Source organism: Coffea arabica, chromosome 10e (assembly GCF_036785885.1).
Source record: "Coffea arabica cultivar ET-39 chromosome 10e, Coffea Arabica ET-39 HiFi, whole genome shotgun sequence".
Classification (NCBI taxonomy): Eukaryota; Viridiplantae; Streptophyta; class Magnoliopsida; order Gentianales; family Rubiaceae; genus Coffea; species Coffea arabica.
In genome coordinates, this window is record NC_092328.1 from 47103621 (window position 1) to 47120089 (window position 16469).

Sequence of the window (16469 nt, forward strand, 5' to 3'; positions counted from 1 at the left end):
AATTAAAGTTTTTATAGAAAAATTTACTGTAATTATATGTGTTAAGGGAATATTTCAAAACTTTTTTCATAAAAAACTTGCAATCCAAACGGCCCTGTTAATAATATCTGATACTGTCAATAGCTTCCCCGGATTATAAAACGGTTTAACTCAATTGTGCTCATTCCATCAGAATTGATCCCATTAATAACTTCCTCAGTTTGGTTTGAATTTTATTATTTTTTATGCATTAAAATGCTTTTACTTTTTTTTAAAAAAAAAAACATGACATGATGTTTTGAAATTACGATAATAATGATTGGAAAGTTATGCATGATAAAGACAGGATGAGTTTTTTCAAGCAAATCGTGCTCGACAATTTCCAGCAACCTCAGTAATAAAAATTTTTCCTTTAGTTTTCTTATATATAAAAAAAAAGATAGGATGAGTTTTATATTTATTTTGAGGAGGGGATTTAATGCTTAAATAATCACCTCTACCATAACAGAACATGAACCCTAATCCGGATCTTACCAGGCTAGACAGCTGCCCACTTCAATCAATACCAACCCTATGGTCAAAAACTACAACCCCCCTCCCAAAAAAAAAAAAAAAACTCCATCATAGCAATTATTAACTCCATGATTTTACAAGAAAAAAATAATGCATTACGTTTGAGTTTTTTTTTTGTTTTGTTAAAAGTCTTATATATTGTATATCTCATGTTGTTGAATGGTAGTAAATATGTGAGTTGGTTCATTCTCTAATTCAACCTATCTTAACTTGAGTTGAATAAACGATGTGGTAAATAACAAGTGCAAATTCTATGAAGTAAAGAAAAATCCTCCTAGAAGATGCAAACATGTGTTAGCCAGTCCAATTATGTACATCTTATCCTTGAGTACCAAATCCCTCTATTTGTGGATTCATGATTAAATGACACCAGAATTCACATGATTCCAACAAAAAGAAATTAAATAAAATTTTGGGCAAGACTATTGATCAAGAACCTATGGCTACTTTGGGAGAAAAGAATATATTTTTGTTCACATGATTCCAACAAAAAGAAATTTTAAAAAAAATTGGGCAAGAATATTGATCAAGTACCTATGGCAACTTTGAGAGAAAAGAATATATTTTGGTAAAATGTGGATGCTTGTGACTTGAGAGTAGCGTTTCTAATTTTATGCGTAGATCAGAATTTACATGCTAGTTTCACCTTTAAAAGACAGATCTAGCAATAGCTAACCCTATAATTGGACAGCCCTGTTAATAAAATACCCCCCATGGCAAGTTGGCAACTAAGATGAAAAAAAAATGTATTTGGTAGAACAAAAATTTATTGATATAATTAATTTATTTCCAAATTCTTTTTTGATGATTCCCAATTTCTTTTCAATGTATTATCACTACTCATTATTTTTATGGGTTTGTTAGGATTGTAAATTATTTGCATAATTTTATTTATTTACATCATTAACACATTTTTTAACTACCTTTTTATCTCACATATATCATATCAAAAAACACTACAATATTTTTTTCAAAAAATTATCCTAAATATTCTACTATCCAAAAAACTATCCTAAATATTCTACATATTGTGTATGTTTGGCTTGATCAATTTTAAGATCTTTTAAGTAAACTGTATTAATTTTGATTTTTGTAATTATATGCCACACTATTAAATTGAGACATATTCAAAAATTTCCACAAGTAAATAAATAAACAAAAAAGAAATCAAAATGGTTTTAAGTGCTTATTGGTAAAACAAAAGGGTACAAAAACAAAAACAAAAATCGTTCAAAATGTCTCACATATTTTGCCAAATGAATTTTTTCATCATTTACTTTTAAAATACTAATTTTATGTTCCTTATAAATTTAAGTTAGCAAAATTTTGTTAAAATCTAGGTTTTTGACAACTTTTTCGCTTGAAATCACCATGTGATTTATATGTAGTCATTTTTCATGTACAAAACAAAATTCAAATCTCACTTTCTTGGAGGCAAAAATAAATATGAATTAGATTAGATCCCACTTTTAAGAAAAAAATAAATATGATTCATGTTAGATCCTACTTTTTAAGAGAAAAAATGATTATGAATCAGATCATTTGCTCAATTATAAATTAGATTTAATATTTTTGCCCCAAAAAATGATCATGTATGAATTACGTGATGAATTTGTGATAACAAGCGGTCGGAATTAAATTTTATTGACTCAATTTTACAGCACGCGTACAATTATTATTTTAAAAGTAAGAAATAAAAAAATTTATTTGATGAAATATAAAAAACGTTTTGAACAATTTTTCTAAAAGGAAAAGATAAAGGTAAACGGTTCGTAAACCCCCTAACAGTGGAAACGGTCAATTTCCCAAGACGAACAGCAATCTTACCACAGCGTACTACTCCAGTACTGACGCTGACGCAACCCATTCAATATGTACCGTACGATGAACCCCAAAAGTTACATCAGCGGTCCAAATTGAATATCATAGATTCCATCAGAATTTCTGTTTGTGGGCCCAGATTACGTCATGCGTGTTCATTTCGTCTGTGAGTCGTGTTTAAGAGCCCGCTTGGAGCAAAACAAAAAAAAAAAAAAAAAAAGAGCCCGCTGGCCCACACACGCTGTCCGGAACTTAACCTCTGCACTTTTTACTCCCTAAAAACCTCAATTACCTACTTTTTATGGTAATTAATCTTAAAATCATCATTAAACATTAAAAAACCTTAATTACCTCAATTTCTATCAACTTTTCATTTCCAACCATATTACGCGGTCCAAAATTCCAAATCAACCCAATATAAGACTCTCCTTCCTTGTAGGGTTCCAAGCATCAGCCTTTCTTTTCTCTGTCTACAATCACTCTCCTGAGCCTCTCATCACCATTTCTCTCTCAAGATTGCTTTTTTAGCCTCTGTTTTTGTTGTGGGATTTGGCTTGTTACTCTTTTGCAGTAGTGGGTTCTTCAAACTCTTGCTTCTTCTGGGCACCTTTTTGCATTTTGATCCAAATTCTTGAAATTTTAGGCTGTTTACCACCTGGGTTTTTGTGGGTTGGCCTTTAGATTTTCGTTTGCAAGTTCGGATTTTGTTGGGGTACATTGATAAAGAAGCAATCTTTTTTTGAAAATTTCCAGCTGAAATTTTTTGAAATTTGTGGTGATCACTTCTGGATTTTGATTAAGTTATTTTCGGTGTGTTTTCCATCTGGATTTTGGTGGGTTGGCCTTAGTTTCTGGTAAAAAAGCAATCTTAGAGAATTTCTCCCCTAGAATTTGTTGCTGAAAATCAGGGCCATTTTCAGGATTTTCTTGAAATTGGCAATTAGTTTTGAGTGTTTGATGTGAGGTAAGAAATGCCAGCAACAGATTACCAAGGGGCAGCGTCTTCTTTTGCAAATTTTGGGCGTTCAATTTTGAGTATTCGCAGGGATCAGGTCCATTCAATGGATTCCTCTCATGAGGCCACAAGCCAAGAACTTGAGCTTGAGGCCTTCCAGAAGCTAGTGGCTGAAAGGTTCAATGATCTACTGGCTGCAGATTCCAGTGAGCTGCTCTCTATTCCATGGATTCGTAAGCTTTTAGATGTTTTTCTGTCTTGCCAAGATGATTTCAGAGTTATACTTTTTAATAATAGGGCTTACTTTAATAGAGCCCCAATGGATCGTCACATTTCTGAGTTTTTTGAGAGGAGTGTTAAGGCTTTGGATGTTTGTAATGCTATTCGTGATGGTATTGAGCATATAAGATCATGGCAGAAGCAATTGGAAATTGTTTTATGTGCTTTGGATAATCATAAGAGTTTCGGGGAAGGCCATTTCCGACGTGCAAAAAAGGCTTTGATTGATTTGGCTATTGGTATGCTGGATGAGAAAGAGAGTAATACTACTATTGGTCATAGAAATAGGTCTTTTGGGCGCCAAAATGCTCAGAAAGATCAGAGGTCATTAGGCCATTTTCGATCATTATCATGGAGCGTTTCGCGGACTTGGTCAGCAGCTAAGCAGCTACAAGCAATTGGGAACAATTTGGTTGCTCCAAGAGCTAATGAAGTCATGGCCACCAACGGATTGGTGGTGGCTGTTTTCACCATGAGCTATGTGCTATTGTTTGTAATGTGGGCTCTTGTTGCTTCCATTCCTTGCCAGGACCGAGGCCTCGGGACACATTTCTCTGTCACCAGGCAGTTTATTTGGGCTGCGCCTATACTGACCCTTCACGAGAGGATTTTGGAGGAGTCCAGGAAAAGGGACCGCCGAAATGCTTGTGGGTTGTTGAAGGAGATTCATGAGATTGAGAAATGCGCGAGGCATATGAATGAGTTGACTGATTCTGTTCAGTTCCCTTTGACGGATGAAAAGGAGGCAGAAGTGAGGCAGCGAGTACAGAAGCTAGGACTTGTTTATGAAGCAGTAAAGGATGGACTGGACCCGCTGGAGCGCCAGGTTAGAGAAGTATTCCACAGGATTGTTCGCAGCAGAACCGAGGGTCTAGACACCATGGGTCGTGCTAATACTAATTAGTCATGGTTGATAGATTTATGTCTAAAGTTGCTTCTGGCAACAAATGTAGAGCTTGCAAATATGTTATGCAGTTTTGTTTTCCATAGATGAGAATGAGAATGAGAATGAAATGAGGCAATAGGCCAAGAATAATAAGGATCATAGAGGTAAAGCTTTGTATTTATCACAATATATTATATGTAAAGAAAATTAGGTGAGATTACTGGGCGTCATTGATGTTGTGCTGCATCTTGTGTTGGCTTTCTACAATCAAATTTCCAACTAGATTTGCTTCAGGTGATGACTCATTTTGTCTTCAAATTTTTGCCTTGAGTTACATACTAGCATAACAAGATTCAGTCACAGATTATTTCTTCATGTATAATAGGAGAAATCTTCTGGTCTTTGTGCTACCCATTAATAAGTAGTCTTTTGTATAATAGCAGATCATTCTGAAGGATCTTCAGATTATTGACAAGTATTTTAAGTTAATTGAGTTGTTTCTTCCTTTCTCTTTGAAGATTTGCCTGAAGCATTTTATGATATTTTCATCTCATTTAATAACCTCCTTTCATTTCCATTTTTAGGCTTCTGTTATTCTCATAAAGTCTAATAGCGTGCAGAAGCTTCATCTCTGGTCAACAGTTACAATGGATTTGGTCAATATTTGGGGATTTCTTGATTGGATTTCTGACTTCCAATCCATTTGTGAATTTCCACTGTCAATTGTCCTCTTTGTCGTGCCATTAAAATAACTGCTTTGACTTGCTCAAAGTCACCAATGTTTTTATTCTTTCTTGCCCTTTCAGCTCTCAAACAGAAACCTCCCTCCTGGACACTTGATTGCCTTGTTGGATTTGAAGCACAATGATCATCTAGAGTTGCTCTTGTAGGTATATATTTGCTTCCGTCAAAAGTGATTCTGCTCTTTACTGACTAATTATGGCAAATACCACTAGAGTTTATGGTACAATTCACTCAGTTAGAGTTTAATTTGAGCATGTTTCACTTGCATGTACTTTGTTATTTGTTCTTGGATGTCTTTTCAGTTACAGTGTGTACAAGGATGTGACTTGTGGCTTTCAACCGCAATTGAAGAGTTAACATACCCCTTCCAAAAAAAAAGAAAAAGTTACTAATATACTAGTGTTTGTTCAAAATCCCAGCTGTTTTGGTCGCCCCTGCCCATTTTAATATTGTAAACCATGTATATTCTCTGTAACAGGAAAGGGTGACATCAGGTAAGTCTGCTAAGATTTTAATATTCTTAGTATTAGTTTCTTACCTCCCCATATTTTTATATGCAGGGTCTACACTCACATCAATGCCACTCTGTAATTTTCGCCACTGTAATTTAAGGAAGGGCTGACTGCCAGAAACTTTGAATATGTGATTTTCCATGGAGAATTTGAAACACTGAACAATTTAGTTGACCATGCCTGGAGTCTTCTTGTCATAGTTTTACTGCAGCTCTAACTTTTAGAGCTTGCATAATATCGTTGACTGTTTCTACAACATCTGGCAATTACGAACTAGGGATGTCTAGTTAAATGTCCATGTTGGTATTGCTGTGTTACTACTAGATTGATGTCCGTCCATGCTGAAAAGATATTTTATCAGTTATCCCATGTGTAAAAAGCTTGTTTCTTGCTGTTCGATGGTTCCTTCTAACTACTGCTGATCTTTTGCCATTGTTTATGAAGTTGGTCTTCTTTCTTGTTTGACTGACTTTTTCACTTTTGAAGTATAATAACATCCCCTTCTGCATCTCCAAAGTAATACTTGTAATTTAAGAAATCTTCTGTGTCATAGAAAGTTTGCAGGTGCCGCCAATGATCTTAAAATAGAAGGGGGTTAAGGAAAGAGGTTACTTGCAAGTTAAAACAACTGTGAGGAAACTAACATCATCTTTGAGGTTTCACAATACAACATAAAAGAAAGCTGCTATTACTCTAGAAAAACCAGGTCTGAATTCGGTCATGTTCAATTCATCAAGGAGAAATTTCCTTCTCACGTTAATCATTATTGAGATCTCTCTTGTAGATCGCATTTCTACAACAACCCTCTTCATAATAGGCGCAATTTTCTTTCTGCTGATAAGTCACTATCCTGCCTTCAAATTTTCTGGGGCGGCGGCATAGTTGGCAATTGTACCAACATTTCCATAAATATGACTTGTTTCTTCTTGTACTCGTCACCAGAGAAAATTGAGAGGCCACAAAGAACAAAGGGTCCTCCTTGAAGGAATCTACCACAGTTGTTGTGACTTGATATATACATGTATATGTGGTGCTTTAATTGCTAAAAGTTGTTGGTTGGGTTGGAAATTCTTGCATGATCTGATAAGGTGCTTCGTTGTAATATGACTGTGAAGTTTAAGGGATTGATGTTACATGAGAATCTCTGGTTTCATATTGTTATCAATCTGTTGCAAGCTAATGTATAGCTTACCTTTCATGTAGGGCATGTATGTTCTTGGTGTTCATCCATCAATTCCCTTGTACTCGTTACATTTGGAAGATTTGAGATGCCAGCCTTTTGATTTGAAGGAGCTTTGTGTACTAAATCAGTCTTAGCTGGCTAAATTGAAGCATTTAGTATGTTGTGGAATGAATAGAAGAAAACGTCTCTCTCTTGCACAACCCGCTGCAAGAAGACGACAAAAATGGGCTTTTTCCCTTTGGGGTGACTGTTGTTGGCAACAATTTTGGGCATTATGAGAGCGTTTGACATTTTTTTTTTAAGAGAAATTCTTTGAATTTCGGATGCAATGCAAAATGTAATTAGATTGCAACAGATTCCACCTTTACGCAAAGTAATTAAATTCACACAACTACCTAATTGGTTTTTTATCGTTCTCTCCATCTTTGGGATAAATTAGACTCTGTTTGGCAGCTAAGTTTTTTACCTAATTTTTCTCTTACAAGTTTTTTAACAACTTTAGCGATAACATCAAAAAACTTTTCAAAAATATCAAGAAAGCCTGCTACTATCTGCGCCGATTGCCGGCAAAGGTTCTGGCATCGGTGGTCGGCGAGTGGTGAGGTGAGGGAGGAGAGGAAAGAAAAGGAAAAAGAAAGAAAAAAAGTTTTGCATTCAAAATTTTTTTTTTTTACAAATTATAAAGTAAGTTAGAGTAAATTTTAGACAAATACCAAAAAATTCATTTGCTAGACAGGGCATTATTTTTATTGTTTGACAATGATAAAAGTGATATATAAAAGTTTTCTTATAAAATATATAAGGTCTGTTTGGATTGTAAGTTATTTGGGATTATTTGGGATATTTTTACTGTAGCACTTTTTGTGATGTGATGTATGTGAGATAAAAAGATATTGGGAAGATAAAAAGGTGTATTGAAAATTGTAAAGATGATGTAAGTAAATAAAATTGGGGAAATATGAAGCAATCCAAAACCCAGTTTTTCCAACCGAACTTTGGTTGGAAAGAATTAAATAGATGACAGTTCTTGGGCCTGCCTAACACCCATGGCTCAGATGAGAGTCAAATGGTGGCCCTCTTACAATTTTCCAGCTGTGAAATGGATATGAATGATATATCCATGGACCATGGAAATCAGCAAATGGCCCCAACTGCATTCATTTGCATTCAGCATTTCACCTTTTTGGAATTAGGGAAGTGGGCCTGGAAATTAATAATAGCGAAGCTGATGCTCATATGTCCATGTCAAAATTAATCCAATTTTCTAGCAGGACTTTAATAAAATTTAAAATGCTTCAAATTTGTTGTGTTTTACCACCAAAAACCGAGGCAGCACTGCAGCAAGGGTTTATTTAGAGTAAATCTTACGTCAATTGACAGTGTATATACTATGACGTTTAAATGCATGATATATATTTAAATTTTACATTCCAAGTTTAAATTTATATTAGATATTAATGTATATACTGTGAGCGTATAAAAGATTAATTCTTGTTTTTAATACTACTCTAGTTAATTTATTCGATATTATAATTTAGACTACATTAACATAAGAGAACTATTTTAAAGTAGAGGAGTACTAATTTGCAGCATAATCCCCTGTATCCTTCGTAATAAAGATCACCATACTTTTGTGTTTCGCTGGATAAAATTAGGTTACCATCTAATTTTTTTTTCTTGATCTTCAATTGATTATCTAGGCTAGTTTTTTTTATTCAATCGACATCTAAAGCACAAAAACTAGACTCGTTGAATTAGCTAACAACTTTTAATTGAAAATACAAAACATAAGCAAATTGAATTTCAATTTTATAATAGTACTTCTGAAGACAATTAAAAAGGGTGTTTAATATTCAAGTTGATTTTTTGAGACTAATGAAGAGCAATTAGTTTGTCATTTACTAGTGTTACTTTCTTATAGAGTCTAGAATTATTTTTTGATTTACTGATGTCATTTAGTTGTTAGTTGGTATTAATTGTGAGGGGTGTATATATAATTGTATCTAATATGAGCAAGAAGACAATAAGAGGAATTGTTTTCTTGTTGAATACAGTTCATTCTTAGTTATCTTTTTCAGAGTTTATTACTGATTCTGGGCTGGTGTATTCTATTCTACACCATTTTTCTACAAAAGGGTTATGAGCGTTCAATAGTAAAATGAGAAATCAAAAGAAACATAACTAAATGTAATCTTCAACCTGTTTATTTTATTGTTGGAAAGTGAAATGAATTGGAAAAATCCAAGTGTAAGAACATTACTTCCCAAGGAGGCTGTGCGATCAAGCATCCCAAGCAAGCAATCGACTTTTTAAATGTTGAAAGCCGTCCATGTCCATAATAACACACCAGATGAAGCAAAGCACATATACTTTAATAACAAAGTTGAGTTTTGCCATGTGAATTATGGTACATGTTTATATAGGTGCATGTATATGGGCTTAGCATTATTTTTCAAGTAGCCAAAAATGGATCTTGAATTGGGACTTAAGCTTAGAAGAGTTGCAGATGAATTTTGCTCAGCTGATTTTCAATTTTACAAGGATCGTACTGGTCCTGTTTTCATTTCTACAGAAACAGAGAGTCTGTTCTTCCTCACTGCCCATCTCAAAGGTATGCTCATTTCTTCCTCATTTGCATCTCTTTTTTTCTTCAGGATGTTGAATTTAAGAGAATTAGTCTTGAGCCTAATCCTCATTATTTATTTCGACTAGACTAATAAGGTCTCATCTGCACATTTTGACATTTTTCACTTGGTGATTTTGGATTGTATCATTATGTTAAAATATGTTTTGAAAATTTCAGGGCATAGGAAACAGAATATTAAGATTGAGATCAATGAGGATGGGACTCGAATAATAATAAGTGGTGAAATGGCAATTCAGGAGACTGTAATGGTGGAATGGAGATTGTACAGAAAAGAAACAGAAATTAGGAGATTCAGGAAGGCTTTCAAGATCCCTGATGGAGTGATCTTGGATAAAATCAAAGCAAAGTATAATGAGGATGAATGCATATTGACTATTTCAATGCCAAAGAAAGATAAGGGAATTCGAGGGTTCAACATTGAGGAGGTGCAGGAACAGGAGCTTGCTAGAGAGGGCTCAGAAACTTTGGAGATAGCGCCTGATGAGGTCCCTAAACAAGAAAACGAGATGCAAGAAAAAGATCAAGGAGCAGAGGCAGAACATGCCGAGGGAAGTGGCTTAGCAGAAGAAGAGTATTCAGAAGTTCCTGAAATTGCAACCAGTGAAGAACCTAAAGAATTAGCAGAAGAAGAATATTCAGAAGTTCCTGAAATTGCAACCAGTGAAGAACCTAAAGAAGCTGGCTTCGATGTTGCACCGCCTGAAGAAACTCAGGTGGCGGAGGTTCATGATATGAAGAAAGAGGAAATGAAAGAACATCAACTCGACCAGAATGAAAGGCTGAAGAAGCCGTCAGAAGATCATGAAGGAACAGTTGAAGAAGCGAAAAGTTCTCCAGATGTGGCGAATGGAGAAGAAAGTGGTAAATCCCCTGCAAGCCATCTCACCACGGGCGAAACATCTCAAAGGGAAAGTGTGATGCAGGCGCAAGAGTTGGAAAAGGAAGAAAAAAGCCAAGGTATTGAAGGAGATATGGAAAGAAAACATGAACAGCCTGAGCCTTTGACTGAAGTCATCGACCAAAATCACCATAAACGTGATCAAGTTGATGGAAAAGAAAGTGGCACTCAAGAAGAAGAAGAAGAAGAAGAATCCGCTTTAGTTAAACCTCCTGATAAGGTTCAAGAAGATAGGCAATCAAGGATTGAGAAGCACAGGGGAAGATGCAAAATGTGTGCTCCTATTCTTGCAGGATCTGCCTTACTGTTGTCCCTTGTAGTGTTTGTCATTCAATTCATAAGAAAAAAAAGCCATCAAGGGAAAAAGAAAGAATAGCCAACGCCATTGTAGCAATTATATATACTCTGCGCAGCAACTATATAGAATGATAGCTTTGTCATAGGAGCTGACAGGTTAAATTCCACTTAATCCTGAAAACCATTTACACATACATTTGTTGATGATGGAACGCTAGGGATTAAATACCTCATCCAAGCAATAAAGTGTCTATTAAATCGTCATGCAGTCCCATGGGATTATTGAGCATTGACATAGTCTTCAAGTTCTTGAGTTTTGATTTGCTCATTGACCTCAATATTCTTGATCCATCCATGCATTTTTATGTTGATGGTTTCTAATTCAATTAATTCCAGCATTCCCTGTTTCTCATCTCTATGTGGTTACTTGAGCAGGTGTTCTCTCTCTTCCATATGTCTGTAATTATATTTTTCATTGCTATCCAATCATTTGTGTGCTTTCTTGCTGTCACTAGCTAACCAAGAGTCAAATACTCGGTGAAAAGCACTCAAAAGAAGAAGATAAGTTAAGACGAAACCTATAAAAATGACAATGAAGCAATGGATTGGTGGCCAAAGCTAAAGATTAAAGAACAAAGTGCTAATGATTCTAAAGTAGGGTCAAAAGATAGCAATATTACATGGTATGATTATCGCCCTTAAAGCTACTTTAAATTTAAAGCTACAGTTCCCACTGCATTTAAGCCCAACTCATTTTTTCCCTTTTGAATTTACATTCTCACCATCATTCTCTCACTCAGTGCCTTTCTTAATTTCATAGCAGCATCAGTAAAATGATACAGCACAAAGCTCTTGGAACTGCTAGTATCCTAACCACCTGCATTATCATCAAGCAAAAGGGTTTCAATCAGGAAAACAATCATAAAGCTGCAAAATGCAATGATCATGAAGTCACCAAAAAGGAAAAAAAAAAATCTCAAAAATCTCACTTTAGTGTAATTTGGCATGCAAGAGACAAAAATTAACCTACTTATAATTATAATGTTTGATATCCCATTATTCATCACATCTAAAATCACGAAATTGGTCACATTTAAAATTTTTCTTTTGCCTGGTGAATTATGATGCACAGCCTAAACATCACAATACAGATTGAAGAAGGTTATGAAGATATATGGATTTTCTTTTTCTCGCTCTCTTTTTTTTTTTTTTAAATTTTCTTTATCTTTCTCTCCTTTTTGGTCTACTTAAGGATATCAGAATGGGAAGAATTGCACGTGAAGTGTTCTTTTGGGCAAAATTCTTTCTGCACATCTAAAAGTTGACACCATTTGGCAGTTTGAATCCAATACTTTGCCTGAAATATTGCATCCCTAAGTTTTTGTTTTCTCCTTCATATTTACTTTTGCACACAATGGCAGAAATACATAGAAACTGTAAAGCAATTGGTCACATAAGCTACATGGGTGACACTGTGACTTACATTCATAGCATAGTAAATCTATGAATCACCTGATGAAAAATGTTTAACAGGTCTATTCACTGGTCAAAACTTGGGTTCGTCCGGTCTTCAAAGATCCAATGGCTCAGATTGTGGTGAATCTTTGAAGACGGGTCTACCCAGGTGTGCAATTTATTAGTCTTTCAATTGCCAATCATGCAACTTCCATTCCAATTTTCTTTTCCCAAATCATGACAAGAATTTAATTAATACTAGAAACAAATGATCCAAAGTTTATAGACATTAACATGCTGAATAAGTAAACTTCACAGGTATACCTCAAGTAGCTTATTCCTGCTTAACGATTTAAGCCAACCGAAACAAGATTTTGTACTTTCTGACTATTCATTTGAAAAAATAGCACTGCCACTATGCGATGAATATGCAACTAGGCAAACTAAAGGGCTTCTTTACCTTTCTTTCGTAGCTTCCAGAAACGGGGAAAGGCCGAATTGTAGCAGTATCGACTTCGCCAGTCGGTAGAGGTACAGCAGGATTGCTATTGATAAACGGAATTCCACTTTTATCAGGCACCATGGGGCTGGTGGCAGGAAACATTTCACTTGGTGCAGGACTAGGTGAAGTGACATCTCTAGGCCTAAAAGGCCAAGGAAATGCTGGAGAAGACGCCACGACGCCACCAGAACTTCGGGGTGGCGCCGCCATTGGGGACAGATCAGGTGGTGATGAGGCCTGATTTACAGGCGGGGCTGACAAAGTGACCTGAACAGCAAATTTTTGGCCTTCTTGACATGCTTTGTTAGAGCCATTGTTGAATGAGAAGTAGAAGAAACCTTTTCTTGAAGGGTGCCACTAAATTTCACAAGAAAACAAGAAAATTGTTAGTAATATTTTACATCCATTCTTGAATAAAACATGCACAGTAGGAAAATTTACTGACAAACTCGTTTCATGGGTTCACTTTTTAGTGAGTAAACCACTATTTTTTTTTAAAAAAAAGAAGATGGTAATAATAAGCAAGTAATAGAGCTAGTTTGCATCCATTCTTGAATTAGACGCTCATGCCAGAAAAGTTACCATCAAATTGAAAACGTGGTGCCGTTTTTTAGTTAGTAGCAGTGCATTTCTTTAAGAAGATGGAATTAGTAATCAGCAAAGTACATGGAGAATATCGGTCCAGCTTATAACTAAATTACAATAATACACCCCGTTTATTTCTCCAAGAACTCTAAAGTTACATCTTGCACGAAAATACACACACATGCAGAAGGAAAGAGCGAATTACTGTGTAAGAAGTGGAATTGGATTTGGTGAGAAGAGTGGCTTGCTTGAAGTTGCAGAGACTGAAGGCTTCATGGTTCTGGAAAATGTAGAGGTTGTAGTGATACTTGTGCTGAAAAACTGAAAATCAAGAAAGACAGACACCAAAGTTAATTTAATTTCGTGACAATGTTATATATTATGATATTGGTAAATAAACAATGAATTAGAGTTTCTGAAGGAGGGATCATGTGATGACTGCTTAGTACTTACTGATAGAGTCTCCAATTTGAACAGTAGGATTTCTCCATTCTGAGACACCATCAACTACAACTGTTGCCTGTTGAGCAATTTGGAAATGTAGAATCACAAAAACAAGACTGAAGAAAAATCCCAACATGGATGGAGCTCCCATTTAGCTCTTACTATATTCTTGTCTTTGTGAATCAAGAAAATGGTCTGTTAAAAAAAGTAGCCGGAGAAGTGTGTGTTTGTGCAGGTGCAGTATCACACTGTGTTGTGTGAGTGTGCTTGCTGGTGGACTGTGAAGTAGGGTGGAGGGGTTTTAAAGAGTTGTCAGCGGTGTTTGGCTTTTCACGGGAAGAGTTTGAATGGTGGGCACAATGTGGTACTGTGACATTGTAGAATGTGTAGCATTTGATAATAGCAATTAGAGTCATGTTTTTTACAGTAAAAGGTGGAATGATTTTGTCTGTGAATAAATTTTTTTGAAAACAGAATGCAAAGAACAGTGGGATTATGTGTGTGAAATTTTGGGTGGTGGTGATGAGTGATGATGGGGATTATTATTCTAAAATGATTAGGTTTGTGATTATCAATCTGCAAGAAATAATCTCTAATGTGCAACTTTAATACTGTTATGATTATTAAACTTTTGCTTTTTGGGTTTGTTGGGGATTCCAATCTTTTCTTTCTTTATTGACTCACTGGACATTCCTTTTGAGGTTTTGTTAATCTTCAATATATTTTTTCCTTTATGCAACGTCCTAAGATTCTCTTATGCTAATGCTTGAAGGAATAAAATGTATGAAGAAGCATTCCAAGAATATGCAAATTAAGTATAATACCCAAAGAAACATCTCTAGAGACAAACTTCAGGCAGACAAGCCAAGGTTTCTACTGCCATTACTTCATGCATGATTTTGTTTGCCACTGGGGTCATGTTTTATATTTACCCGTGACATAATCTTAGATTTCTAGATCACTAATAGATCCATATACAAGCTTAAGTTTTTTATTTTTAAACAAAATATGAAAAAAATATTAGTATTATGTAGTTTGTTGGAAATCGTCCAACACTAAGGTCCGTTTAGAAACTCATTTTTCTCCAAAAAAAATTACGTTTTTTGTGAATATATTTTTTAATCACCTTTTTATCTTATATACGTCAAATCGCTGTACTGCATTTTCCTTACAAAAACTTCAAAAAATAGCAATTCATATGCAAGCTTAAATTTTTATGTTTGCAAGGATTCAAGCAACCTATTGGTAAATCTCAACCTTTGAAATTGAGTTTTGTAATGAGTTTTGCCGAGGTAAATATTACGAATAAAGATAAGATTTCGGGTGCACTTCTGGTGCCCGAACAAGATTAATATGGGTATCAATGATTAGAATTTAGAAAATTTCTTGACTTCTGTTTACCAAATGGAATCTAGTCCCTGTATGCTCTTGACCACGAAAGGAAAAAGATTTTTTTTTCTTTTCTTTTTGCTTCTCTTTGTATAGATATTTAAGATTTTCTATTGAGCTGATGATATTTTAGAGTAAATTATGCGAGTCTCGTGTCTTGTGTATGACTAAGGAGACAAACACACTGATACCGACACTAACCAGGCTGATTAACCAGGCTCATCCCATATCCAAGGAATGTAGATCCATCATACCTTCTGCTTGAATGTAGATCCGTCATACCTTCTGCTTGTATCTGGTGATTCTTCAGACGAATTGTACCACAATCAGTCAGGGAATATCAACAGTTCACTGTTTGAAATCTTGTCCAGTAATGGCAGTCTCCCATCTTAATATGCTGCTGCAAAGTTGACAAGTGATGTCTACTTAAATCTTGGGTAAATCTGTTCAGGTAAAACTTTCCTTTTAATTCAGCTCTAAAATCGTAGTGGAACTTGTGAGCTGGAAAATGAGACCCCTTGGAATCATGGTTCAAAGTCGCGGTCACGGTCACGACTCGGACCGTTCCACATCTGTTTCGGTATATTGATTGTAGTTTCGACGAGACATAAATTTTTGAAATATTTAATATTCTAAAAATTGTAAAAAAAATATAATAATTAAAAATTAGCAAAAATAATAAAAAATCGAGTTGACTCGAGATGACTTGGGATGACTCAGGACAACTCGGCTGTTTCTATCTATCTCGGAGACGTCTCAGTCGAGTTCTCCATGATTCGGCCAAAATCTCGGCGATTCATTATTTCGAAATCATCTCGTTCCGATATCGGACCGAGAAGCCCCGTTCCAGTGGTGTCTCGGCTGAGTCGTCTAGATTTTGGCCGAGTCTTTGAACCATGCTTGGAATCCATCTTCAAGACCATCTAGATGAAGATTCAATGGTTTTTGGGCCACAATCCTGCTGAATGAGTTCAATGAAAACAACCTAATTTCAGATTTCACAAGCGAGCAGCAAAATCAGAAGTGCAATACTCTCATCTCCTCGGGTAAGCTGTCCAATTAAGAAAATGAAAAAACCCCTTAGGTCAGAGGGTTTTGAGTACTGCCAGACTGAAATCCTTCTTATGAAATGCTGGACCACGACTTACTAACTGCATGACCCCTAACACCAAAAGAATAGAAATTTCCCCTTTATAAACCAAGACAAGGACTAGAGGACAAAAATTGTGGCCAGAGGAGTGAGGAGAGGACTTCGAAATGTCCATTTCTACAGGGCTCGGTTTACAATTTCTCATTAACTAATGAAAAACGGATAGATTA

At 35.4% G+C, this 16469-nt stretch overlaps 3 protein-coding genes across 3 annotated transcripts; 2 read left to right on the forward strand and 1 right to left on the reverse strand.

The window, feature by feature from the left end:
• Positions 1-2738: 2738 nt before the first annotated feature.
• LOC113712913 (protein BYPASS1-LIKE-like) lies at positions 2739-4786 on the forward strand. The gene has a single exon (XM_027236549.2). The coding sequence runs from the start codon at positions 3345-3347 to the stop codon at positions 4509-4511; it is 1167 nt and encodes a 388-aa protein (XP_027092350.1). The 5' UTR covers positions 2739-3344; the 3' UTR covers positions 4512-4786.
• A 4611-nt stretch (positions 4787-9397) lies between these two features.
• LOC113711782 (uncharacterized) lies at positions 9398-11041 on the forward strand. The gene is made up of 2 exons (XM_027234981.2): positions 9398-9543; positions 9736-11041. Exons 1-2 carry the CDS (start codon positions 9399-9401, stop codon positions 10851-10853), a joined length of 1263 nt encoding a protein of 420 aa, XP_027090782.1. The 5' UTR covers position 9398; the 3' UTR covers positions 10854-11041.
• A 358-nt stretch (positions 11042-11399) lies between these two features.
• LOC113711784 (uncharacterized) lies at positions 11400-14088 on the reverse strand. Its single transcript, XM_027234982.2, has 4 exons — positions 13770-14088; positions 13522-13637; positions 12690-13088; positions 11400-11651 (listed from the first exon to the last, which is right to left on the reverse strand). Exons 1-4 carry the CDS (start codon positions 13909-13911, stop codon positions 11589-11591), a joined length of 720 nt encoding a protein of 239 aa, XP_027090783.1. The 5' UTR covers positions 13912-14088; the 3' UTR covers positions 11400-11588.
• Between the last annotated feature and the right edge of the window lie 2381 nt (positions 14089-16469).

What these genes read in the sequence shown, in the direction of transcription:
- LOC113711782 (XM_027234981.2), top strand. Translation starts at nt 9,399, where the DNA reads ATGGATCTTGAATTGGGACTTAAGCTTAGAAGAGTTGCAGATGAATTT. An exon ending in CCTCACTGCCCATCTCAAAG is followed by an intron (nt 9,544 to 9,735) that starts GTATGCTCATTT and finishes TGAAAATTTCAG; the next exon opens with GGCATAGGAAACAGAATATT.
- LOC113711784 (XM_027234982.2), bottom strand. Translation starts at nt 13,911, where the DNA reads ATGGGAGCTCCATCCATGTTGGGATTTTTCTTCAGTCTTGTTTTTGTG. An exon ending in TCAAATTGGAGACTCTATCA is followed by an intron (nt 13,638 to 13,769) that starts GTAAGTACTAAG and finishes CTTGATTTTCAG; the next exon opens with TTTTTCAGCACAAGTATCAC. An exon ending in CCAATTCCACTTCTTACACA is followed by an intron (nt 13,089 to 13,521) that starts GTAATTCGCTCT and finishes TGTGAAATTTAG; the next exon opens with TGGCACCCTTCAAGAAAAGG.
- LOC113712913 (XM_027236549.2), top strand. Translation starts at nt 3,345, where the DNA reads ATGCCAGCAACAGATTACCAAGGGGCAGCGTCTTCTTTTGCAAATTTT.